The sequence below is a fragment of the Dipodomys merriami genome, unplaced genomic scaffold (assembly GCF_024711535.1).
Source record: "Dipodomys merriami isolate MVZ:Mamm:240054 unplaced genomic scaffold, mDipMer1.0.p SCAF_29, whole genome shotgun sequence".
Classification (NCBI taxonomy): domain Eukaryota; kingdom Metazoa; phylum Chordata; class Mammalia; order Rodentia; family Heteromyidae; genus Dipodomys; species Dipodomys merriami.
In genome coordinates this window covers 15,394,669-15,422,656 of record NW_027204381.1, presented here as the reverse complement: position 1 = coordinate 15,422,656, position 27,988 = coordinate 15,394,669, and the positions used below count along the sequence as shown (strand labels likewise).

The following is a 27,988-nucleotide window of genomic DNA, read 5'->3' as shown; positions in this document are numbered from 1 at the left end:
TATGTAACTGACATTAAAAAACATTCTGTAATGCCCATTACAAACAATGCATATGGATAGATTCAATAATAAAAATAACTAGTTAAACTTTCAAAGAACCACCTGTTTAATAACATATAAATATCTTGATAAGAATGAACCAAAGTGACTTGGGAGTCTAGGAGTTCTTCAGTAAATTATAACAACATGGTTACAGGTTTCTCCAGGTATTTTCTAAACTCAGCAAGCCACTGGGCACCAACTGCTCCATCCACAACTCGATGGTCACAGCTGAGTGTAACAGACATCATACTAGCCACATCAAATCTAGAAGAAAAAAAAAAAACATTAGATTTTCTGAAAAGAATGGATTTTAGCTAATCACATCCTTATCCTGCCCTTAATCCCACCCAGGTAATATTACTTTCCTCCTACTTTTAATGTTACCTGTATCTTCAGCTCAAAGAGCTAAACAGACCAGGTAGCAGGTAAGTAGATATGTGACAAGCTATACAACCTGGTCCAATCCAGCCTTCTGCCTCTTTTTAGAGAAAGCTTTTCATTTACACAGTATTTACCATTTTCATGCCTGCTTGCATATTTTAATGGTGGGGTATGTGGAATGAAGACCATATGGTCCAGAAAACTAAAATATTTACTATATCTTTAAAAAAAAAAACTGTTACCTTCTCATCTAAGTAAATCTCAAAGAGAATCCCACTTCAAACAGGATTAACTTCATTTCATAAAAGTTGTTGCCCTGAGGACTTTCATTCCACATTTATTTACATTTGCATGTTTGGGAAGTTCTGTTAGAATTCTGTTAAATTCGTCCTATCCCTTTAATTGCCTGCTCTTCTCCTTCCTTAATACCTCTTAGTCTTAAGTTAGGCCTTTTGACTGAATCTGGAAGTTCCTGCAAGCTTCTTATTTCTTGGATTTGTTCTGGAAAATTGTCTCCTCTTCCTCTATTATATCTAATCTATCTTTGATCCCTGAGACTGTCTTCCACATCATTTATTCTGCTGTCAAGACTTTCTACTCTGTTTTTTATTTCTCTGCCATCTAATTGGTCATTTGTAATGGTTTCAATCTCTATGGAATTTTTTTAGGTCCTGTATGGACTTCATTTCCTTGATTTGTTTATCTGTGTCTTATCTCATATCCTTTAGCTGAGTGACTACTGCCTCACTAGACCCCTTTTTCCTTCTCTTGGAATTCCTTTAGGTTTATAGAATGAATTCTACATGAATTAGAAGAATTCTGTGATTTCTAATACTATTTAGTTTCACCACCCTCACAAATTGCCTTGTGTAGGCTTCCCATCTCCTCATTAATCATATTTTTATCAGCACTATTTTTAAAGCATTTTGAGGACTATCTTCTAAGTCCTTCATTGTCTACTCTATTGCCTGGTTATTTTCTGTGGGAATTAAGCTTTCTTGACTTGCCATTTTTCTTGCATTTCCATTTGGAAAACCTTTTGGTTTAACTTTTTGGGGAGCCTTACTAATAGCTTGTTCTCTGTGTTTGATTGATCAACCAGTTGATATAATCTCCTTTCTACACCATAATACCCCTCCCCAAACAAAAGTGGAGACGAATTTAAATAGGGAAATACCAATCCATGATTTAAAACCTCTAGTTTAAAGTCTATGAAACTGTAGGGTTCTATGTTTTTTACTTTATATTGTGTTATCTTGTGGTTTTCTTTTGAGCACTTTTGTTTCCATTAGTGTTATTTTGCATTGGCTCATACTGACTCTTAGAACTCAATTACTCATTCGTTAACAAATATACCTAATCTTTTCTTTATCACAATACCCTTCTCCACCCAAAACTAACGGTGTATTTAAACAGGGAAATACCTACAACTGACAAGCTTTTTAAGAGTAGGCAATAATTAATGTTTAGGGTGTCTGATGCATAGACTCTCAACTTGATTTTCTTCAGTGGTAAGGACTACAAGGTCTCTCACCCTCATTCGTTTCCTTTTTTTTTTTTTGTCTGTTATGGGGCTTGAACTCTGGGGCTGAGCACTGTCCCTCAGCTCTTCAGCTCAAGGCGAGCACTCTACCACTTGAGCGACAGCGCCACTTCTGGTTTTCTGAGTGTTTATTGGAGATAAGAGTTTCATGGACCTTCCTGCCCAGGCTGGCTTTGAATTGAGATCCTCAGATCTCAGCCTCCTCAGTAGCTAGGCTTACAGGCATGAGCCACCGGCGCCCAGCTCATTTGTTTCCTTTTTTGCAGCCATTACTTTATTCTCTTTTTCATCCTTCTTCAGCTAAATCTATTACATTAGATTTCTCTCACCCATAGTTTTCTCTGAAAACTAGTCCTCTCCAAACCTACCCTGCCTAGCAATCTCAATTTTTTTTTTCAATTGATAGACAAGTGTTAACATCACAGTGTCTCAACACAACCAAACTCTAATCTAGATTTAAATGCTCTCAACAACATCTGACCCCAGATAAACAAAACCCAACAGACTATCAAACCACATTTACATTTGACTCTACCTGAAATTCCAATACCCATGCCAGTAACTTGGTAAAGCAGATGCACAAGACTAAACATAATGTAATGAAAATGAGCTTGTAACTCCCTCTCCATTTAGGCACCTACCCTTTTTCATTGTCTGCTGGAACTAGTTTATCCTCTGAAGCACCAATTGCCAAAATACACGCTTGAGGTGGGTTAATAATGGCAGAAAAATTTTTAATTCCAAACATTCCTAAATTGGAGATTGTAAAAGTTCCTCCCTAAAGGAAAAAAGATTGAATATTAGTCTGGGCATTGGTGGCTCACAACTGTAATCCGAACTACTCAAGAGAGTTAGATAAAAGGATCAAGGTTCAAAACCAGCCAAGCAGAAAAGACAATGAAACGTCATCTCCAAACAAAACTTGTAAAAACCTGGACTACAGGCATTGCTCACATGGTAGAGCATCAGCCATGAGCAAGCAAGCTAAGCAACAGTAAGGCTCTGAGTTGGGCTAGGATACTGGAAAAAAAAAGAAAAGAAAAAAATCAGCCAGGCACTGGTGGCTCACGCCTGTAATCCTACTCAGGAGACTGAGATCTGAGGATAGTTGATCAAAGCCAGCCTGGGTAGGAAAGTTCATGAGACTCTTATCTCCAATTAACCACCAGAAAACTGGAAGTGGCACTGTGTGGCTCAAGTGGTAGAGCGCTAGCCTTGAGCTGAAGAGCTCAGGGACCACGCCCAGGCCCAGAATTCAAGCCCTATAACCGACAAAAAAAAAAAAAAAGATCATACTAATTGCTTGTCACAATAAACTATAAAGCATTAGAAATGTTCTGGGAGGGGCTGGGAAGGTGGCTCAGTGGTAGAGCACTTGCCTTGCATGCATGAGGCCCTGGGTTCAATTCCTCAGCACCACATAAGCAAAAAGAAAAAAAGCCGGAAGTGGCGCTGTGGCTCAAGTGATAGAGCGCTAGCCTTGAGCTGAAGAGCTGAGGGACAGCACCCAGGCCCAGAGTTCAGGCCCCACAACTGGATCCAAAAAAAAACAAAAACAAAAAAGAAAAAAGAAATGTTCTGGGAAAATGCCTTAAGATAATCTTTTACTTTGTATTAAGAAAGGCCTGAATAGAATACATATTACTGAAAAAAAAGGAAAATAACCAATACAATCTAAACAAAAGCCAGTTATTTGTATTGATAGTTGGATAGTATCTTTTTTTCAGCTTTTGATGTGTGACTTCATTGTTCTTTCTTTTCAGGACTAAGCTATATAGTGGAACAGTGTCCCACAAACCAACTAAAAAGCCCCCCCCCCAAAAAAAAAATCCTTCCAGTGTCTTACCTGGAACTCATGTGGCTGCAGTTTACCCTCTCTTGCTTTGGTGGCTAAAGAAACAACATCATTAGCAATGGTTTCTAGTCCTTTTATGTGTGCATTAAACACAATGGGTGTGATGAGGCCTACAGGAGTACTGACTGCAACACTGACATCAACAACATGATTTCTGTTTAAAAAAAAGAAAGAAAAAATAAATCAAATAATCAACACTGAGGTTTGGGGGCGGGGGGGGGGGGGGGGGAAGAGTTGTTTTTTTGTGCTGGTAGTGGGGCTTGAATTCCCGATCTCACTCTCCCTTAGCCGTACCCTACCACTCGAGTCACAACTCTACTTCTAGTTTTTTTGCTAATAATTGAAGATAGGAGTCTCTTGGATTTGTCTGCCCAGGCTGGCTTTCAACTACAGTTTTTAGATCTCAGCCTGTTGAATAGCTAGGATTATAGGTATGAGCACTAGTGCCAGGCAAATATTACTTTCTTATTAAACTATATCATTATCACAATAATTGGATGTTTTAAAATAGCTAGAATATTCTCAACAAAAAGAAATGCCATACTGTACCACATAAACATGTACAACTATCTATGAAATGAAAATAAAAATATGGCTCAAAAAATCATCCTTTCACAATAGATTTTATTTTATTTTATTGTCAGTGGGGGCCTGAACTCTGGACATGGGCGCCGTCCCTGAGCTCTTCAGCTCAAGGCTAGTGTTCTACCACTTTAACCACATTGCCACTTCCAACTTTTTCTGCTTATGTGGTGCTGAGGAATCGAACCCAGGGCCTCATGCATGCAAGGCAAGCACTCTTCCACTGAGCCACCTTCCCTGTCCCACAATAGATTTTAGTAAACTGCCTTCTGATAAAACATTGTGTTCCCTGCCTTGTTCACCATTGAATCCAGCAAACATTGTGTTCAGTATTTGTTGAATAGCTGTAAGAATGAAAGGCGTTTTGTAAGAATCAATAGTTCGCAGAACCTGCCATGCCCTTGATCCTTCCAGTTAAGAGTATTTTTTTCCCCACTGCATAGTCCTAAAAGCAGATGGCTCTTACTTCGTATCCTTCTAAATAGCTATTTAAAACATATAACACATTAACAAGTGTTGGTGAGGGGCTGGGAAGGTGGCTCAATGGTAGAGCGCTTGCTTTGCATGCCTGAGGCCCTGGGTTCGATTCCTCAGCACCACATAAGCAAAAAGAAAAAAGCCGGGAGTGGCGCTGTGGCTCAAGTGGTAGAGTGCTAGCCTTGAGCTGAAGAGCTGAGGGACAGCATCCAGGCCCAGAGTTCAGGTCCCATGACCGAACCCCCAAAAAAAGAAATGTGCTCATTAAAAAAAAAAATGTGTTGGTGAGGACTGGACAAACTGGAATCCTCATCCATTGGAGGAGGGAAAGTAAAACACTGCAACCACTTTGAGAAATAATGTAGAACTTTTGTAAGAATACAAACATAAATTTAGAATATTACTTAGTAAATATATATAGTTCCTACCTTAATAATTAAAATCAGGTTATTGTATCCATGGTATACTACATGTCTTTTCATAAGCACAATTAAAAATTTAGTTAATAAAAGTTGTATTACCATTGTATTTATATGACATATTTTCTTCAAAATATGTCTTATATAAATGGTCTTATATAGATGGTCTCCAGGCTTTACAAAAACATATTCAATTTTAGAAATTTCTATCCCATTAAGTTACTCAAATGCAGGTAGTATGCCCAGAGACAACACATTAGTTCGACCACCAGCCCTCACCCTGACCATCTCTTTACCTGCAATTCATCTATATCCTTTGCCACATTTTTTACAGCAAGGCAGTTCACTACATCTACTATTTTCCTGAGTTCTGTGAGTTGTCCTAACTAATAAATCAAACCCAAAGACAGTGTCATGGGGACTTGAGTTTGCAGCCCATTTGGTCAGAGTTTAGCCTAAAGGGGACAGAGTTTAACCTGAAGTGGGGCAGTCCCGTGAGCCTGCTCAGCCCCCAGTCTGTGGGCTCCCACACTACCTCCAGGGACAGTGAAATGAACTGGTTCCTACACAGTGGCTCCGCCAGCATGTGCACACAACTGGCCACAGAGGCGGCATGAGCATGTGAGAGCAGAGCAGGAAGGAAAACTCGTTTGGGTTTTGTTTTTCTTCCCAAATAGATGAGGATGATGATAAAACTTTAAAAAGCATTAATCTACACACAAGAAAATACTCAGGCTGGGGCTGGGAAGGTGGCTCAGTGGTAGAGTGCTTGCCTCGCATGCATGAAGCCCTGGGTTTGATTCCTCAGTACCACATACACAGAAATAGCCAAAAGAGGTGCTGTGGCTCAAGTGGTAGAGCAAAAGAAGCTCAGGGACAGTGCCCAGACCATGAGTTCAACCCCTGGGACTGGCAAGAAAAAAAAAAAAGAACTAAATGAAAACATGTGACACAAAGCACCATGACAGACGTCACCATAGTATTGACAAATACTGTACTCAACATTGCTCTGAAAGCCCATTTATTTAACCTTGCTTTGTGAGTTGTTACTAGCTTAATTAGACTATTTTTACATTGCTCTCTTCACTGAACTCAGAGAACTTGTAGTCTTTACAAACTAAACTTAGTACTATCTTACAAGTTTTCTTGTGTTATTTTCAAACTATTTTACCAATGACTGTCATCTCTCCCTTTAACTCCTACTTACACATTAGATGGGATGAAAAACATAAAGATTGATATGTAGCTTCTCCAGTTTTACTTACTGTCTTATAACTGTGTCCATCCATGAAGAATTTGCTTCAGGAACTTTCAAACATGCCAGAGCTGAAGCTTTTATGATGAAGTCATTGACAGAAATTTTGCTTTTTCCTTCTAGAATCTGTGAAGACAAGAAATGGTCATAGTTTTCTTAAATTTTCTCCACCCCGAAATGAACCAGACTATGTAACCCTAAGAAAGACACTATGGAAATGAAAATACACAAATATTGTGAGGTAAAAAGAGCAAAATGAAATCTAAAGTTGCTTCTTTCACTTTGTTTAATGTAAGTCTTAACAGTTACGAACTAGGATCAAGAACAAGACAAGGTTATCCACTCTTGCTACTCTATTCAGTGCAGTATTATATTAGAGATGCTAACCAGAGCAATTAGGCAAAAAAAAAAAAAAAGGTGGCGGCTGAGAATCAGTGGCTTACACCTGTAATCTTAGCTACTCAGGAGGCTGAGATCTGAAGATGACAGTTCAAAGCAGCACCCTGGGAAGGAAAGTTTGTGAGACTCTTATCTCCAATTAAGCAACAAGAAAGCTCAAAGTGGAACTGTGTTTCAAGTGGCAGAGCACTATCCCTGAGCAAAAAAAAGAAAAAGAAAAAAGAGAGAAAGAAAGAGAGAAGGGGGAAGGGAGGGAAAGGAAGGAGGGAGGGCGAGCGGGCGGGCAAAGAGGGAAATAATAGAGGGGAGGGGAGGAGAGGGGAGGGGAGGACTCAACAAATGAGTGGAACAGAATTCAGTTACATGACTCATATGTGAGGGTCGACTCCAGGCTGGGCATATAATGCCAAAGCTCTAAGTATGAAGCACTGAACAAAATGGATAAAGTCCTACTCTCATTTAACTGTGGCTGGGGGACAGGGGGAAAGAGAGGGGAAATAATGAATGAATGAAACATAATACTTTAGACCATGCTAAGTATAAAAAGAAGTAGGGAAGGTGAACTAAGGAAGGGAGGAGGGAAGAAGCTGCAATTTTAGAATAGGGGAAACAAGAGACAGAGCTATAGAGTCAAACCCTTAGGAGGGGGAAGGAGAAAACCTATGTGGATACTAGAGGCACCACAGAAAAAAAAAGACAAGTGCAAGGGACCTGGGGCCGGAGTGTGGAGGAGTAACAAGACAATTACAGCACCTACAGGGGAATAAAGCAACTGGGAAAACAGTAGGAGAGGAGATCAGAGAGGTCAGACATATTCTTCCATGTAGGCTACTCCAAGAAATTCAGCTTTTAGTTTTCACTTCCTTGAAAAAAATCTTTCCTATATCCCTTTCTGTTTTCAGTATTGCTGGGGATCAAATGCAGGGATTGTTTGTTCTGGAGACAGGGACTCACTATATAGCCTATGCTAGCCTTGAATTCACAATCCTCTGGCCTTAGCCTCGGAGTGCTAGAACTACAGGCACACATATATTACCATGCGCAGATTCCTACTTCATTGTAGGCACTTATTACATAACTTCGTGCTTTATTTACAATGAAGCAAAACTAGTATTTGCTATTATATGTCCATATATATATAACACTTTAGCCTTTTCTGAAATCCTGCTATCCTGTTACTTTACTGTCCAAAAACACATTAATTGCCGGGTACCACTGGCTCATGCCTGTAATCCTAGCTACTCCAGAAGCTGAGATCTGAGGATCCAGCCCAGGCAGGAATGTCCATGAGACTCTTATCTCCAATTAACCACCAGAAAAAAACGCAAGTGGCGCTCTGGGTCAAGTGGTAAAACACTAGCCTTGAACTGAAGAGCTCAGGGACAGCGCCCAGGCCCAGAGTTCAAGCCCCACAACCGACAAAAAAAAAAAAACCAAAAAACTAAAAAACACATTAATAGACTCTTATTTAGTGTCTAAATCATCAAGTTCAAACTTTTCTTATAAATCAAGGTTTTCCTTAAACTGGTTTATGGTGTATGTCAAATAATCTATCCCCCACAAATGCTATATTCCTTCCATTTTTAAAGCACTGATTCTCCATACTTAAAATAGACTTTCTTCAACCTCTGCCAATCCAAACACTTTAGCTCAACAAGTCTGTCCTATACTACTGTGAATTTCCCAACTACTTTCATAGGTCTCTCCCCATTGTCTCCACTTCAACAAAACTCTACAGTGTCATTCAGCAGACAATTACACATTACCGTAAAGAGACTGATCCACAAATGAGTACTTATTTTCACTTTCATAACAATTGCCTTCACTCCCTTGCACATGTAACATCTCTCCAATTAGATTATAAATGAAGGAAGACTATGCCTTATGTCTTTGTAAGCTACTAAACCTAACTAGGTACATGACATCTGACTATAAACATGTTTCTCACTTACCAAAGAATACCTGAGTACAGCATCATAGTGATTTCACTAAACTAAATCTATCAATGGCTCAGTCAACTTAAAATGATAAGCTTTAAACAAGATGAGAATTGCAAGATGAGGTTGCAAGATGAGAATTCTCCAGGATGCTCTCTCAAAGTTAAAGTTAAAATGAGTTATTTTCTATATATATTCAACTAGCATACTGTAACAAAATCTATAGTCAAAAATAAAATGTTCAGTGGTGGAAGACTATTTCTATAATTTAGAAAATTAGAATTGCCAAAAGTTTTACCTTATTAAGTTCTTTCCGTACCAACAAAACTTCTCCCATATTTACATCAATAGAAAGGTAATAATGAGGTATAGTTTGCTTGGATTGCATTAATCTCTGTGCAATAACCTGCAGAGAAAGAGATCCAAAAGTCAGTAAACGTGATCTGAGAGGAGGCTGTACGTGATTCAGTCTGCTCCCTGGCAAGGCTTACCCCACACATTATCAGACACAGCGATGAGGACTGCACAACTTCAGACATTCTAATAGATTTCACTATCACACATTTCTTTCTTTCTTCCCAGTATTTAAATGTCTACCCATTGCTTAACTGACCAAACTAAACTTCCTTAAACCTATAATCTAATATTCCCAACTGAAAAGACCTCTGCTTCAGTATGAACCCAAAGAGAGGGAAGATGCCCAACAGTTCTTGCTCCAGAAAAGGGTAATGTTCTTACTCGACGAATGTTGCTGATTGGGATATCTGTGTAGACCCCTGTAGGAACTGGTGCCACACCTGGACTTGGGGGAGCCATAGCAGCTGCTGCAGCCTATGGGGGAGAAAAAGATTCTTAATAACTGTAAATCTTAGCCTAAACATCTGCTCTACATATAACATGTCAGACAGAAAAATCAGAGTTTTACAGAATGGCTAGTTCTATTCCTAGGGATAGTGGAATTATTAGAATGCTTATATTTAAGAACTTTAAATAACTTTTTATTACTTAGAATCTGAAGTCACATTTTAATCACCACCCGTCTTCTTTGTGCCAGAATATATTTAATGACTAGCTTAAGTAAAAATAATTTTGCTCTTGCAAAACTAAAGTAACAACCAAAAAGAAAAGAAAACAGGGCTGAGAAAGTAGATCAGTGATACAGTGCTTGCCTTGCATGCATGAGGCCCTGAGTTTGATTCCTCAGTACCACATAAGCAGAAAAAAGCCAGAGGTGGCACTGTGGCTCAAGTGGTAGAGCGCTAGCCTTGAGCTGAAAAGCTGAGGGACAGCGCCCAGGCCCAGAGTTCAGGCCCCATGACCAACAAAAAAAAAAAAAAAAAAGAAAGAAAGAAAGAAAGAAAGAAAAGAAACAAAAAAAGAAAAGAAAAGAAACCAGTGAGGCATGGAGGTTTACTGCTATAATGCCAGTTCTGGTTAAATTATTTCATTCATACATTATTTATAAAATGGTTAATAGAGAAAACAAAGTGCTTTGCGGGAGAAATTTTATAAAGGTAAGTTTCAAATATAACTCACAGGAACAGCTTTAGAAGGCACAAAAGAGTCAATGTCCTTCTTGATGATTCTGCCCTCTGGTCCCGTCCCTGGAAGAAATACCAAGTATCACACAACCATCACACATCATTAACCTGCAATTCTGTAAGGGTGGCTACCAAACCACTAGACCATGTTATTGGGGGTAGTTAAATAGTCTCAAAATCTAGAATTACAGCAACCATATCTGTGACTGCCTTTACTGTGGTATGATTCTTGCTCTAGGTTCCTGGCATGGACCTCCTAAAACCTTTGACATTTCCTATGTCATAGTGTCTTCTGCTATTCAGAGAAAGATCCTGAATACCACAGTTTTTATATTCATGAGGTAACTCAGGTTGGGGCTCCTGGATCCCTACCAGAAAAGGGGATGGTCAGCTGAAATACCAACACCTGAGTGGAGGGTGTTTCAATCCCCTTTCCCATCTCCATCTTCCCATCTTCCTCCTCCACTGCTCTAATTTCTGATCCACTACTGCAGAAGACTAGAAATTAAATTCAATGACCAACTGTCACTGATTGTATCAATCATGTCTGTGATGATACTTCTAAGCAAAGAAAGCCTAGGACACTAGACTTACATGTCTGTAATCCTAGCTATTAAGGAGGCTGAGATCTGAAGATCATGGTTCCAGGCCAGGCAGGGAAGACAAAATCTCTATACTGTTATCTCCAATTAACCAGCAAAGAAGCCAGAAATAGAGGTGTGGGGTTTGAGGCCAGTCAGGGAAGACAAAATCCCTAGACTCTTATCTCTAATTAACCAGCAAAAAAAGCCAGAAGTAGAGGTGTGGTTCAAGTGGTAGAAAACTATTAGCACTATTCTTGGATGAAAAAGTCAAGCAAGATCTCAAGGTATTAAGTTCAAGCTTCTAGTAGTAATAATGGAACAAAAAAAAGAAGGAAAAGGAAAACAAGTTTTGCATTGTGAAAGGCAGAGAGCTTCTGTGGTAAACACATCTGCGCTGGAGAAAAAACAGAAGCTATGTACCCCTCCTACTCTATCTTGCCGATATGCATCTCTTCCATTTAGCTGTTTTTGAGGTGTTGCCTTTACACACACACACACACACACACACACACACACACACACACACACACACACACACACACACACACACACACACACACACACACACACACACACACACACACACACACACACACACACACACACACACACACACACACACACACACACACACATATACTTTCCTGAGTTATGTCAAACCTAAGGAGAGGTTAGACATGAGTTAGATACCTGGATGTGGATCTCCAGGCTTTACAACTGGAATCTGAAGAAAGGGTCACCTATGGGACTGAGTTCATACATCTGTCGAGTCTGATGCTAAATCTAGGTAAATGTCAGAATTAGACTGAAGTGCCTGTACCCAGTTGGTGGGAAAGAATTGAGTTATGTAGGAAAAACAAACAAACAAACAAAAATACAGAATAACAACTCAAAACATTTGGTGTCAGAATGAGGTAGGCTAGATGAAGAGTCGGGAAAATTAGATAAAAATCTGCAAACTATTCATAAATGGATAAAGACAGAAAGAATGAAAAGTATATGTTAGTCCTAAAGGTTACTTGGGGTTTGGGGTGGGCCTCACTCATCTTACCCACCCAAAACCACTGTCTCAGGATTAGGGGTTGCCAGACACACTGGACTAGGTGTATTCCCATAGCAGCTCAGAAAGAATAGAAGTTAAGGAAGAACCACCATTTGAGTCTCTCACCAAATTTCCTGCTTGGGGAATAGGAAATATTTCTCTCTTTTTCTATTTCCCCTGACTTTAACCCTATTACACTAACATAAATCCTTACTAAAGCTGTCATCTTATGAGATGCTTCTTTGTGTGAGATATTCTAAAGTACATTTCATGAGTGGATCTCAAGGACCTGTGATTTGGGGCAAGCTAAGGGAAGTTCTCATCTATCCACCCACAACAAGGAAATACCCCCTGAGCACTGATACTAAGCTTGTTGAGCCTGGACTATTCTCTAACTCATCACTGCAAAATCTCCTCCACTGTTCTCTCATTATCATGACCTTCTTCTTGTCTTTGTTTCCTTCCTTTCCCAAAATACCTTGTACAGATTGGTGTTATAATCACTCTAGGGTAAAATTCTAAAACTACGTTTGACTTCTTACCAAGCAGAGTAGCTTAATGTTACCAGGGGGAATAAATGACATACATGGTGATTCTCATGTTCAGAACCACAAACCTAAAATGCACAGACAAAAACTACCCAGAGAGGGTGAGAAGGTGGCTCAGTGGAAGAGTGCTTGCTTTGCATGCATGAGGCCCTGGGTTCAATTCCTCAGTACCACATAAGCAGAAAAAGCCAGAAGTGATGCTGTGGCTCAAGTGGTAGAACGCCTTGAGCTGAAGAGCTGAGGGACAGCGCTCAGGCTCAGAGTTCATGACTGACAAAAAAAAAAAAAAAAAAACTGCCCAGAAATTCAATTGTTTACTTTAAATTTACCTTCCAATCTCTAAGAAGACTTGTTTACAATCTCTCTAACCCTATTCCTTCCCAGACTCAGTCTCCAGCTGATCCCTTTACCTCAGGCTCTATTAACCAAACTATACCACCAAACTAATAAACTCATCCATTAGAATAGATAAAAAGAACCCAAATTCCTAAAAAGGCCAATACCACTCATTCTCATATTCTTTTTTTTTTTGGGGGGGGAGGGGGGCCCGGTCATGGGGCCTGAACTCTGGGCCTGGGCGCTGTCCCTCAGCTCTTCAGCTCAAGGCTAGCACTCTACCACTTGAGCCACAGCACCACTTCCAACTTTTTTCTTTTTGCTTATGTGGTGCTGAGGAATCGAACCCAGGGCCTCAGGCATGAAAGGCAAGCGCTCTACCACTGAGCCACCTTCCCAGCCCTCTCATATATTCTTAAGAACTTGGTTTCTGGCCAAAAAACATCCTGCCCAATCCCTTTCCGTTAAACTAGTGATTCTCTATAACAGTCGCATGAGACATTTTGGTGGTCAGCAACATCCCACAATGCAAATGGCATACCCCATAATAAATCTTTAACACACCTTATAACCATAACCAAGAATCATATGGCCAGAGTTGAGAAATTATACTAGCCTCACCCATTATCACTTATCTTCAGAAACCTAAAGTCCACATTTCCCTAAAACTACACCTACATTTCTACAGCTTCTTTCATAGCAAACCATGAAATGAACTACTCACTGTGCTATCACCAGGTCTTCACCCAGTTTTCCACCTATGATAAATGACAAGATTAGCAGGGCACAGTGGCTCACACCTGTAATCTTAGCTACTCAGGAGGCTGAGATATGAGGATCCTGGTTTGAAGCCAGCTCCATGACACTTTTTGTTGTGGTGGTGGGGCTTGAACTCTGGGCCTGGGTGCTGTCCCTGCACTCTTCAGCTCAAGGCTAGCGCTTTATCACTTGAGCCACAGTGCCACTTCTGGTTTTCTGGTGGTTTATTGGAGATAAAGAGTCTAACAAATGTCCCTGCCCAAGCTGGATCCTCAGATCTCAGCTTCCTGAGTAGCTAGGATTACAGGCATGAGCCATCAGCCCTTGGCTCCAAGGGGTATTCTTTACATGGGAAGGAGGTGAGTCAGTTTCAGGAACAGTTAAGCTCTATTAAGTACCTAACCTAACATCTGTTCTTTTAGCTGTCTTTCATTTAGACTACAAAATTTGAGTGAACCCTGGCCAGACCTGGGTATATATGTGACAAATTTTATCTCCAATAAACTACTCAGAAAAAGCCAGAAGTGGTACTGTGGCTCAAGTGGTAGAACACAAGCCTCAAGCCAAAGAAGCTCAAGGGACAGTGCCCAGGCCTTGGGTTCAAACCCCAGGATTAAAAAAAAAAAAAAAAAGATTAGGTGACACAGGTATAGAAATTACCACATTTTGCTTTCGTGCACTCCACCATCTGAAATTATAGCTGTCAAATTCCCAAAGACACACATGACTAAGTTCTGTTGGTTCTATGTAAATAATGAATCTCAGAATCTGGCATTTCTGTTCATTTCCACTTTCATTCTAAGTCACCAGCATCATCTCTAACCACAGAATCTTCACAAGTGTCACAGCTTTCATTTATCCCATTTCCTCAGAGCAATTAAAATGATCCTTCAAAAATATAAATCATTTTATTTTTACCTCCTTAAGTCTTTCAATAGCTTTCTATATTTCAAATCAGATGAAACTCTTCATCGTGATCTATAAGGTCCTTGATGTTTGAATCTCTATCTTTCCAACCTTATCTCTTACCATTAGATCCTGCCTCCCTCTAAACCCCTCCATTTATGCTCCTCAAAAATGCTAAGCTCTTTTCCAAGCTCAAACTGTATATTGCCAGTCTCTGCCCAAAAGGCTCTTTCCCCGTGTCTTTGATTGACTCACAGCTGACTGACTCATCTCGCAGATCAGATCACACATCACCTCATCAGGAAGGTCTTCCTCAGCCTCCCGTCTAAAAGTAGTCATGACAGCACACAGATCTATCCTGCTGTTCACTATAACTCTATTTCTTTCCTAGCTGTTAAATTGTCTTATTTTTTAAAAAAATTACCATGGGAACTAATATTCTTTCTCTGTAGGCACTTGTTGACTGCTCACAACCTATTAAGTTTTATTTTTATATACAAATGAAGTGACAGATACAAAAGGTCACACAGTTAGTAGATGGCAGAGCTGACATTTAAACTCAAGCTTCCTACCTTCATAGCCTTCTCTGAAGTACTAAGCTACTCCCTTTTGGCTCACTTAATTCTTTGCTGGCCACAGTGAGCAATTCAAACTGAAGTCTTACTAATTTATGAACAAGTACTTCATGCATACAGAGTACTCAGTAATGATTTGCTTTTATAATAAATGAATCAACTATAATCAGCTATCTTTGCTTACATGGTAAGAATACTGGAACTTTTCAATTTGTCTTTTTAGTAAAATAATGTCTAAATTCTTCAGATTTAAGTATTAAACCAGTCCTTCCTCTCTCTAAGCCAAGTCCCTAATTCTAATCACCTACAGAATGAAATAACATACTGTAGAGGGGGAAGAAAAAAAAGAAACCTCAGAGGTTGAAAAAAAAAATGTACAAGCTATTTTTGTGTCCTGGGATCAGCTTAACTTTTAGCCAGAAAATAATGGCTTGCAGGTAGATGATAGCAAGCACCAAGTGTCCACAGCTGGACAACCGCAGAATTGACCACATTTTTCTTCAGCAATTATGATAGCAGTGCACCAAGACAAACAGCAGAGCCCGTGCCGGCGGCTCATGCCTGTAATCCTACCTACTCAGAAGGCTAAGATCTGAGGATCATGGTTCCAAGTCAGCCTGGGCAGAAAAATCCATGAGACTCTTATCTCCAATAAACCACTCAGAAAAAGCCCGAAGTGGCACTGTGTGTGGCTCAAGTGATAAATGTTAGCCTTGAATACAAAGAGGCCCAGGAAAGCCCCCAGACCCTGAGTTCAAGCCCTAGCACCAGCAAAAAAAAAAAAAAAGACAACAGCACAGGGAAAGAAGAAAACCAGATTTAGAGCTAAACAAATCTAGTCTCAAATTACAACTTTTTAAAGATTCTCTTCCTATCCAAATGTAATGGTAGTCCTACTTCAAGAAATGCTGTGCAAATTAAATGAGCAGCATATAGTTCCAGCCATCAAACCAGGTCCTCAAAGGAGTAAAAGTATTTTAATTATCTACATGAGACATTAGTTTAAGTTTATTTAAAGAATATTTAAGTGCTAGGCAATAATAGCAATATGAATGACAAGTAATATACTTTTGTGCAATTATATGCTAGATACTATTCTAAGAGCTTTTACTTTACAGATCATTTAATTCTCATCATTCTATATGATGCACACTATTATTTTAGTTTTGTAGATGGAAACACAGGTAAGTTAAAGAGTTCAGATAGAAAGCTGGGCACAGGTGGCTTCTACCTGTAATTCTAGCTACTCAGAAGGCTGTGATCTGAGGATCAAGGTTCAAAGCCAGCCCAGACAAAAAAGTCCTTGAGACTCTTGTCTTCAATTCACCACTAAAAAGCTACCAGTGAAGTATGGCTCAAGTGGTAAGGGTGCTAGCCTTGAGCAAAAAAGCTCAGGGACAGTACCCAGGCCCTGAGTTCGAGCCCTAAGACTGATATACACAAAAACACACACAACACAAAAAGATTTCAGATTAAGACATGCATAAGCTAAACTGTAATTCACCCAGACATATTACAAAACAATAAAGCCAAAATTCCATATCACATGTTCTGACTACTGAGCCACATTTTTTCCTGTGGGGAAAAAAGAGATGACTAAGGCATTTTACATTGTCTTTAGGGAGTTTTAGTTTGGCTTAGTTTTAATTTATGTCTTTTTTTTTTTTTTTTGGGTCCGGTCGGGGGCCTGAACTCTGGGCCTGGGTGCTGTCCCTCAGCTCTTCAGCTCAAGGCTAGCACTCTACCACTTGAGCCACAGCGCCACTTCCGGCTTTTTTTCTTTTTGCTTATGTGGTGCTGAGGAATCGAACCCAGGGCCTCATGCATGCAAGGCAAGCACTCTACCACTGAGCCACCTTCCCAGCTTGGCTTAGTTTTATTTTAGTTAGTTTTCTTAAAGAGGGTCTTGTTAGAGCCCAGGCTAGCTTCAAACTTAAAATCTTCCTGCCTCAGCCTCCCAAGTGCTGGTATTATCAGTATGTACTACAACACTTGAATATTTTTATTATTTTTTGGGGGGGGAGGGTCAGTCATGGGGCTTGAACTCTGGGACTAGGTCCTGTTCCTGAGCTCTTCAGCTCAAGGTGAACCTCTACCACTTGAGCCACAGTGTCACTTCCTGCTTTCTGGTGGTTAAATGGAGATAAGAGTCTTACAGACTTTCCTGCTCAGGCTGGCTTTGCATGGGCTTTGAATCACAATCCTCAGATCTCAGCCTCCTGAGTAGCTAGGATTACAGACATGAGCCACTGGCACCCAGCTGAGTTTATTATTTTAAGTCATTTCCAATTCCCTCACCTCCATGTTTTATTTCACTTATTGCTTATAGTCAACCTTGCCCTACCAGAAAGTTCTTCAGATTATACAAGCAAACCTTATAACACAACTTTGCTTAATAAGCACATTTCCTTTCATCAATAATAGGTTGCTCCCACAAATAGATCAAAGTGAAGGAAAGGCATCTAAATCCTACATACAGATAGACTGGAGGCAGAGTAAGTAAAACACAGTAGTTTCTGTACTCTGTGAAGGCAAAAGGGAAATATTTTCCTCCCTCATCCTTCTAAGCCCTATTATCCTTGTTGACACCATAACCTATCGTTTAGCTAGATCTTAACTTCATGTCTCATTTCCTAGAGATTTACCTTTTACTTGTGAAAGGTCAATCCCTTTCTCTGCTGCCAACTTCTTCGCAAGAGGACTAACGAATATCCTTCCCTTTGGTCCAGAAGGAGCAGCTAGCCCAGCAGGAGTGGCGGATGGTGTAGGGGTTAAAGGTTGAGGAGTTGGAGGAACAGTGGCAACCTTTTGAAAAAATTATAAATTATTGATTCACCACAGGAAAGACTTTTTACATTTTATGAAGCTAAAAACTTCATAAGCTTAAATAAACTTAAATAACATTTCCCCAAATATCACAATGCACATTTTTCCTACTTAAATACATAATATCTACATGACAGAGGAACAGCAAGAGCAATAATTCTTGTCAAAGACCCAACAAAATCCAACAATCTTACTTCATGGTAGCACATGTAAGCTAACTACAGTATAATCTTCACAACCTGCCTGTACTTTACTCTCTTCCTATTAAGTTCTCATTAAGTTCATCACCAACAAGTTCATCACTACAAGATTCCACATGGGAAAGTACCGTAAGAAACAAACTAACACTGCTCCTAGACAGTTCCCTCCCCATACACTCAGGACAATGAGTCCTTGAGAGGCATGCACAATTTTCCCCTCTGTAGAAGCTTCATTATAAGGGTTATCTATGCTTAGAGTTAATACAAGTTCACAATACAGGCATACAGAATGCTGAACAAAGTACAGTAATAAACTAAATTCTATACAAGCCATGTCATGGTCGTAACATTTTCCAAGAATATGCAGGGTCTAAAATTATATATAAATAATGAAGATCGTGTAGTAAAATCAAGACAACAGGGAGTGAAACCTCCCCTTCCATAAGCACATTTACACCCAAAGCAGAAAGCGAACATGTCACCTAAGCTTTGTTCTAAGCAGCGCTCAAGACAGCAGGAGAAAAAAGCTACAAGGATCAAACTATGAACTATTAGGTGGATTGTGCAGTATCAGACCCTACAGGCTCCATCAAAGTTAACAACTTAGCTCCTTCCTTACTTGTAGGTCCTTGGAACTGAAAGAACCAAGGATGTCATCTAATGAAATCCCTTTAATTTAGACATGGATGGGACAAATTCTCTTGATTCTAGAGGCATACCTACCGGGGGTGAGACAGGTGGTGGTGCTTGTGGTTTTAAGTCAGTTACTCCAGTTGGTCTATAGTCGGCAAACGCTGCTATATCTGCCTCTTTTTCTACGATGATACAAAGTGGGGTTCCTAGAGGAACATCTCTTGTGCCTTCAGGAACCAGGATTTTTGCCAGATAACCTTCTTCCTGTACTTCAAAACCTTGAATAGAAGGAAATACATTAAAGGATTTCAGAGACACCATTATCCCTACAACATCATTTTTCTACAAACTATCTTACCTGTGTTTCATTTTATCTACAAAATGAGAGTACAGTACAGTCAGACTTTGGGGGCTGGGAAGGTGGCTCAGTGGTAGAGCACTTGCCTTGCATGCTCAAGGCCCTGGGTTCGATTCCTCAGCACCACATAAGCAAAAAGAAAAAAGCCGAAAGTGGAGCTGTGGCTCAAGTAGTAGAGCGCTATCCTTGAGCTGAAGAGCTGAGGGACAGCACCCAGGCCCAGAGTTCAGGCCCCATCACCGGACCCCCCCCCCAAAAAAAAAAAAAACAAAACCCTCAGACTTTGGCATTCACAGGCTCCATGTTCCTAGGTTGCACCAAGAATAAGAATTGCCTATAGTGGTGGAACTGAACAGTTTCTCTTTCAAAACATAGGTTACAGAATAGGTAGGCATGTTGTCAGAGATGTCAGTAGATAAGATATATAGGGGCTGGGAAGGTGGCTCAGTGGTAGAATGCTTGCCTTGCATGCATGAAGCACTGGGTTCGATTCCTCAGCACCACATAAGCAGAAAAAGCCAGAAATGGCACTGTGGCTCAAGTGGTAGAGCACTAGCCTTGAGCTGAAGAGCTAAGGGACGGCACCCAGGCCCAGAGTTCAGGCCCCACAACCGGCATTGTATTTATACAATTAACTTTGTGTATTTGAGTATTAGAAAACTTGATACGTGATATAAACTACTTCTCCTGACAACATTTATTCACATACACACGTATATAAGTATAGATGTGTATAAATTATATGTGTATGTATATATTACATTATACATATAAACACACATAATTATAAATACACACATGTATGTTGTAAATCTACATGTATTAAATGTATTTATATAATATACATATATGTGTCTATACATACATATTACATATATAGTATATATCTATATTAATTATATACATACTGATGAGGGTAGGAGTAAGGCTCAGTGGTAGAAATCTTGCCAGGAGCAGGGTTCAGTCTCTTAACACACATAAATACAAGCACACACAAACACACACATACTTTCCAGCAACAACAAACAAAAAAAAGAAAAAGAATGTGCTCATTTATATAATGAATTTGCATATGTAGAGATTTTGGTAGAGGAACATCCTGGAACCTCACAGGTACCAAGGATGACTATATCTACCTTACAGGGATGTTAAGAATTTAAGTGAGGGCTGGGAAGTTGGCTCAGTGGTAGAGCGCTTGCCTTGCATGCCTGAGGCCCTGGGTTCGATTCCTCAGCACCACATAAGAAAAAAGCCGGAAGTGGTGCTGTAGCTCAAGTGGTAGAGTGTTAGCCTTGAACTGAAGAGCTGAAGGACAGCACCCAGGCCCAGAGTTCAGGCCCCACAACCGGACCCCAAAAAAAAAAAAAAAAAAGAATTTAAGTGAATTATTATTGTATCACAGCACATGGTACAAAGTAAATAAACACAGTTGGCCCTCCAATTCAGGGAACTGAAGGTACTTGAGGAAAAAGTGCATCATGCACTGTGAGAGATGACCAATGGTAGATGCTTCTGAAAGTTGCTGAAAATATCTCTAAGGTCAATCCACATGCAGATTCACAGAACTCAAGATGGTATCAGCTGTATTGCTGAAGATCAGAGTCCCATAAAGTCAAATCAAGGAAGCTTCCAAGGTAGACAGTGATAGGGGATTTCAGCTGTAAAAGCATATTCAAATATTTTCAAAGAGGTTATATTTGGTATTATACCATATATTTCAATGTGAAGAAATTCAGCATTGCTAGATTCTTATGATCTGACAACTTGTATTCAGCTACTGCTTTTTTTGGGGGGGAGGGGGCGGTCCAGTCGTGGGGCTTTTACTCTGGGCCTGGACGCTGTCCCTCAGCTCTTCAGCTCAAGGCTAGCGCTCTATCACTTGAGCCACAGCGCCACTTCTGGCTTTTTTCTTTTTGCTTATGTGGTGTTGAGGAACCGAACCCAGGGCCTCAGGCATGCAAGGCAAGCGCTCTACCACTGAGCCAACTTCCCAGCCTACTGCTTTTCTTGTAAGAAATTCACGCACTGAGTCACAAAAGGAAAACTAAAGCTGGATGTGACATACACCTGTAATACTCATACTAAGGAGACGGAGACAAAGAGAATGACAAATTTCTAAACCTTGTCTCAAAAAAAAAAACCAGGGGCTGGCTCAGTGGTATAGTACTTGCCTCACATGCATGAGACCCTAGGTTCAATTCCTCAGCACCACAAAAGCAGAAAAAGCCAGAAGTGGTGCTGTAGCTCAAGTGGTAGTGCGCTAGCCTTGAGCTGAAGAGCTGAGGGACAGCGCCCAGGCCCAGAGTTCAGGCCCCATGACCAACAAAAAAAAAAAAATCTTAGGAGTTTGATATACAAAAAGCTAAAGGAATTGCTCTGGTGGAGAGGGGAAGGAGAGCAGGCCACTGCAGGATCCTACTCTTAATCCCTCTTTGTTCCAGGGTACTATCCAAGAAAGATGGGCTTGAAGAACATACCCTGAAAACCACCACTGGAGAGAATGCATGTGTTCTCCTGCTAAGCTAAGTCCCCATGAAACGAACAGGCTTCCCCTTGAATGGTGATTATGGAGCAGAGGTAAGAAACTTTTCTTTTTTTGGGGGGGGGGGAGGGGAATACGGTCATGGCCTGAACTCTGGGCCTGGGTGCTGTCCCTCAGCTCTTCAGCTCAAGGCTAGCGCTCTACCACTTGAACCATAGCGCCACTTCCTGCTTTTTTCTTTTTGCTTATGTGGTGCTGAGGAATCGAACCCAGGGCCAAAGGCATGCAAGGCAAGTGCTCTACCACTGAGCCACCTTCCCAGCCCCCGTAAGAAACTTCTAATACTAGGAGTTCCTATCTATGTACTACCATAAATATATGATTGGGGAGGGGTAGGGTTGTTTCAGAACATAAAAAGCACTTAACATGAAGTACATGAAAATTTCATATATCTAAAAAGGTTGGCCAGGCGCTGGTGGCTCACACCTGTAATCCTAGCTACTCAGAAGGCTGAGATCTGAGGATCGCGGTTCAAAGCCAGCCCGGGCAGGAGAGACCATGAGACTCCTATCTCCAATAAAACCACCAGAAAACCGGAAGTGGCACTGTAGCTCAAGTGGTAGAGCGCTCGCCTTGAGCTGAAGAGCTAAGGGACAACGCCCAGGCCCAGAGTTCAAGCCCCACGACCGACCAAAAAAAAAAAAAAAAAGTTGGTATGTATGTATAGCTCAAAGAATGAGAACAATCTAAGCCCTAGTTTCAGTTTTCTGATAAAAATCATGTTAAATCCTTTGGTATTTTCCTGTCTTGTCGGTGATTTTTCTTCTTTTTCCCCTTTCCTTCCTTCGTCCAGATTTCACAATGATAATTCTGACACAGGTTTTTAGGAACATAAAAGTACACTAAGAAGAAAATTCTGGCCTAAGAACAGCTGCTGAACTGACAAGTCCTTGATTCAATGTGTACAACATGGAACTGAAAAATCTGATGGTGCATGTCACTGTTGTAAAACATCTCAGGAAGTACATCCTAAGAACAGTAAAATGTTCATATTATTACTTACGCAGTATAGACCAGGATGGCAAACCTCGAAACTCAGTGCCTCATTATTAGAAGCTGAAAACAAATCTCACCTATAGTGGCCTTGTCCGTCTCTATCTCTGCCAGTAAGTCTCCTTCACTTAGCTTCTCACCCACTTTTTTTTCCCATCTCTGAACTGTGCCCATGGTCATGGTGGGAGAGAGGGCAGGAAGAAGTACCTGTAGAGACAAATACATATAGTCTACTTAATACTAGGAATCATTACACATGAAAGCTCTTAAGCTGTGCATTTCAGGGAGTGCTAGTGACTATGATAATCCACATACGCCCATCGCAGCCTCTGTCATTTCCCACTGCTTCAACTGCCCTTCAGATCACAAGCTTATCACTGATATGTTGAACTACTCTCTAGGTTTGAAGCAGAGATAGTTTAAAGAGGGATGGCAAAGATGTCTTCCAGACAAAACTTTTCCTGAATATATATTGAGGCTCAAACCATCTTTCATCCTTTCATAAAACACAGATTAAAAGGCTGAGTGCTAAGAGACTGGGAATGTGGCTTAGTGGTAGAGTGCTTGCCTAACATGCATGAAGCCCTGGGTTTGATTCCTCAGTACCACATACACAGAAAAAGCCTGAAGTGGCACTGTGGCTCAAGTGGTAGAGTGCTAGCCTTGAGCAATAGAAGCTCAGGGACAGTGCCCAGGCCTCCCCCACCCATCCATCAAAAAAAAAAAAAAAAAAAAAAAGGTTGGGTGCTAGTGGCTCACGCCTATAATCCTAGCTACTCAGGAAGCTGAGATCTGAGGGTCAAGATGTAAAGCCAGCCCAGGCATGAAAGTCTGTGAGACTCTTACTTCCAATTAACCACTAAAAAGCCAGAAGCATAGCTATGCTCAAGTGGTAGAGCACTAGCTTTCAGCCTATGAGCTAAGTGACAGCATCCAGATCCTAAGTTCAAGCCCCAGGACTGGAACAACAAAAAAAAGTATAGATTTAATGTGGAAATTTGTTTCACAAAATGATCTTGGCCCACACAATTCTTCAAATAGCATTATTATCTTTTCATGCATAAGAGGCTACATTCGTTCCAAACTTCTCAGAATACACACACACACACACACACACACAAAGAAAAACTAAATTAAGACATACTCTTGTTGATTGGTCGACTAACTCACAATCCTAGCAACTCAACAGGCTGGGATCAGGAGAATGACAGTTCGAGGCCAGTCTGGGCAAAAAGTCTACAAAACCCCATCTAAACCAATAAAAAGCTGGGTATGGGCTGAGCACCAGTGGCTCATGCCTGTAATCCTAGCTATTTAGGAGGGTGAGATTTGAGAATTGTGGTTCAAAGCTAGCCCAGGCAAGAAAGTCCTTGAGATTCTCATCTCCAATTCACCACCAAAAAGCTACAAGTGGAGCTATGGCTCAAGTGGTAAGAGTGCTAGCCTTGAGCAAAAATGCTCAGGGACAGCATCCAGGCCCAGAGTTCAATCCCCACAACTGGGGAAAACTGGGTATGCTGACACACACTGTCAGCTCTACAGCAGAGTTATAAAATAGGATGCTATTCAGGTTAAAAGTGAGATCCTACCTTAAAATAACCAGTACAAAAAATGGGCTGGAAGTAGCCCATTGGTACAGTGCCTGTCTAGCAAGTAAAAGGCCCAGATCTCAAACTCGAAGATTGTCAAAAAAGAAGTCATCTTCAGGCTGGAAATAGATTATTGGCAGAATACTTGCTTAACATGCATGAGGCCCTAGGTTCAATGCCCAGCACTGGAGGGGGAAAAAAAAATCTCTGGTGACTAGTTAGCATTCTACAGATAGTATTCTTTGGTGATTATAGTTAATAGTATTTTCTTGAAAATTGCTAGAGAAATGATTTTAAATATCACACAACAAAAAGGTAGAAAACATACATATGTTAATTCAATTAAGCTATTCAACCAGGTATAGATTTCAAAACAACTAAATAATAAACTACCAGAATTCTGCCACCTACTCTTAGAAAAGACTACCATATATCAAAGGAAGACTAGGTATCATGGCACAAACCAGGAACTCCAGCTATTCAGGATGTAGAGGCAAAAGGATCAAGAGTTCAATGCCAGTCTGAGCAAGAAGTAGTGAGATTCTGTCTCGGAAATAAGGGGTGGGGGGCTGGGAATGTGGCTTAGTGGTAAAGTGCTTGCCTAGCATGCATAAAGCTTAGTAACACATAAACAGAAAAAGCAGGAAGTGGTACCATGGCTCAAGTGATAGAGTGCTAGCCTTGAGCAAAAAGAAGCTCAAGGACAGTGCCCAGGCTCTGAGTTCAAGTGCCAGGATTGGGAAAGGGAAGGAAGGAAGGAAGGAAGGAAGGAAGGAAGGAAGGAAGGAAGGAAGGAAGGAAGGAAGGAAGGAAGGAAGAAAGGGAGGGAGGGAGGGAGGGAGGGAGGGAGGGAAGAAAGGAAGGAAAGAAGGGATAGGAACATAGCTCAAGTGATTGAATGCTTGCCTAGCATGAGGCTCTTGGTTAAATCCCTAGTACTACCAAAGGGAAAGGCAAACACCAACTGGGAATGTTCCTTTAAAGGATGGTACCCAATGATTAAACTATGTGTACAGGAGTAAAACGTAATTAGAAATTATCTTCTGTAACACAATATTCTTGAGTGAGAAATTTTAAAGTATTAGCCTGTGTACTACACTGAGACTGGGAAAGATTAGGGGATCTGTCCAAATTCACACATTTGAAAACAGCAAGCAGCAGTAAAGTGGTCAGTTTTCATGGTTAAACCTCTGTATACTCCCAAATGACAAGAGCCAACCCGATTTAAAGCCAGTTTCCAGGCTCTAATAGCACTTATGAAAAACAGTCATCAAGTGCGAGCTATGAGAAGCTGAGCCTCACCTGCATATGAGTTGGATATGAGCTGCCGGGAGCCTGAGCAGAAGATGCAGGGGCTGAGGCAGCGGCTGGCGATGGAGTTGGGGCTGCCTGTGGGGTCGGTGCTGCTGAGGAATCCAATGTATAATTTTTAAAGGCCTCAATATCCTCTGGCCTAAGAAAGAGAAAGAATGCATAAATACGAGGGGGTGATAAAGCAGATGTGGTCTTCCCACAGGTCTTTGGAAGTAGTTGGGTCCTAATTTTTCAATTTAGAATTAAAAGAATAAACACTGATCATCCACAAACAACAGGGGTTCTACTCACTTTCCAACTGTGATACATATGATGGATCCAACAGGAACATCTCTCGTGCCTTCAGCAACAAGTATCTTTGCCATATAACACTCTTCCAGGCTCTCAAAACCAACAGTGGCTTTATCTGTTTCAACCTTTTAACATAAAGCAGTATCTTAGGTTTGTCATGCCAATGTGAAGTTTCTTAGCATGCACCCAGAATGACACATTTCAACAGTCATGTGAAGATAAAGCCACTATCACAGATTTCAAAGAAGAAATTATATTTTTTTTAAAAAACCCAAAACCTTGGTATAAAAAAAATCAGTTTGGCAAGTGCTGAAAACTGATCTAACCAATCATCTCTAATACCAAGCCATTATGAGGCCAAGCACCAGTAAGCAGCTCATAGCTATGATCCTAGATACTTCAGTTGACTGAGATATGTGATTCAAAGATTGAAGTCAGCCCCAGCAGGAAAAATCTATGAGACTCTTCTCTTCAATTAAACACTACCATACCAAAAGTGAGTGACTCAAATGATAAAGCACCAGTTGAGCAAAAAAACTAAAGGACTGTGCCTAGGCTCTGACTTTAAAACCCCAGTGCCAAAACAAACCAAAATAAATAAACATATATCCAATATCAAGCAGCGAGCGAAATCAGTTTTTTAAGCAAAAAAGAGTCAGCTACTCTCCAGAAAGCTAAAGTGCAAACCATTTAGCCAAGCCAGTCCTTTAAGGTCCACCTACAGATTGTACAACTTACCTCTGCAATTAGGTCTCCCTCGTTGATTTTCTCCCCTTCTTTTTTCTCCCAACGGGCTATGGTGCCTGCCTGCATAGTGGGGGAAAGAGAAGGCAACGGAACCTAGAGAAGAGGGGGGAAAAAAAGCACCAAGTTTAAAAAGGGCTACTCAACATTTAAAAAAAAAAAAAGAAGAAGAAGAAGGAAGAGGAAGAGGAGGAGGAAGAGGAAGAGGAAGAGGAAGAAGGAAGAAGGAAGAAGAAGAAGAAGAAGAAGAAGAAGAAGAAGAAGAAGAAGAAGAAGAAGAAGAGGAGGAGGAGGAGGAGGAAGAAGAAAGAAGAAAGAAGAAAGAAGAAGAAGAAGAAGAAGAAGAAGAAGAAGAAGAAGAAGAGGAAGAGGAGGAGGAGGAGGAGGAGGAGGAGGAGGAGGAGGAGGAGGAGGAGGAGGAGGAGGAGGAGGAGGAGGAGGAGGAGGAGGAGGAGGAGGAAGAAGAAGAAGAAGAAGAAGAAGAAGAAGAAGAAGAAGAAGAAGAAGAAGAAGAAGAAGAAGAAGAAGAAGAAGAAGAAGAAGAAGACGTTTACTAAGTCTCATTGGACACAAAGAGAATTCCTGGCACCCGGACGATCTCCAGTAACCTGTAGCTCTGGCAGGGCACGAACTTGGCCAGACATTTTACCTAGAGCCCCAGGCTCTGGAGCCGCTTCTTTCAATGGGACAGAACCACGACTTCGGGGCAAGCTCGAGGACGCCGGCCAAGCGAGGTTGGGGAAGAAGGGCGATGACAGGTCACTGAGGCCCAAGTACCCGACGGCCCCGAGAGGTGCGGGGGTCCCGGGGAGGGGGGCTCTCTCACCTTCTGATGCGGGGGTAGACTATACCAGCGACGGCCTGGAGACCCCAGAAGCTGCAGCAGCAGCAGGCGATTCCGAGGAGCGGGCCCGGGGCTGGGGCCCCAGCGGCACAGGGCCCGGACCCCGCCATGCCCGGTGGTCGCGCTGCGGCAACGGACCAAAGTGGGACCAGCCCGCCGGCTCGCGCTCGGGGCTCCGGGTCCCTCTCTCAAGGCCGTCCAGCGAGCCCCAAGTCCTACCTTCGGGGCTGCACTCTGGGCCTGTCGCGCACAGAGGCGCCACATAGTGCCACAGGCCCCCCACCCCTGCACGCCCCAAAACCTAGGCGGTGTCTCCGCAGTGACCTCTCCAAGAGCAGCGCGGCTCTGCCGTCAGCCACTCCGCGCTGTCGCGCGCTGTCGCAAAGCCGGCGGACACGGTTTACGACACTTTCCCCCCACCCCCCCCACCCCGGCCGGAAACGCGCGCATCGGCGGCTCCTCCTCCACGGCCG

The 27,988-nt window shown here is 41.4% G+C and overlaps 1 protein-coding gene across 1 annotated transcript; it reads right to left on the bottom strand.

The window, feature by feature from the left end:
- Nucleotides 1-82: 82 nt before the first annotated feature.
- Nucleotides 83-27,856, bottom strand: Dlat (dihydrolipoamide S-acetyltransferase). Its single transcript, XM_070038433.1, has 14 exons — nt 27,498-27,856; nt 26,666-26,767; nt 25,928-26,052; nt 25,625-25,775; nt 22,814-22,940; nt 18,931-19,118; nt 17,827-17,986; nt 10,427-10,494; nt 9,629-9,721; nt 9,189-9,296; nt 6,565-6,680; nt 3,813-3,975; nt 2,608-2,744; nt 83-306 (listed from the first exon to the last, which is right to left on the bottom strand). Exons 1-14 carry the CDS (start codon nt 27,777-27,779, stop codon nt 177-179), a joined length of 1,950 nt encoding a protein of 649 aa, XP_069894534.1. The 5' UTR covers nt 27,780-27,856; the 3' UTR covers nt 83-176.
- Nucleotides 27,857-27,988: the final 132 nt, after the last annotated feature.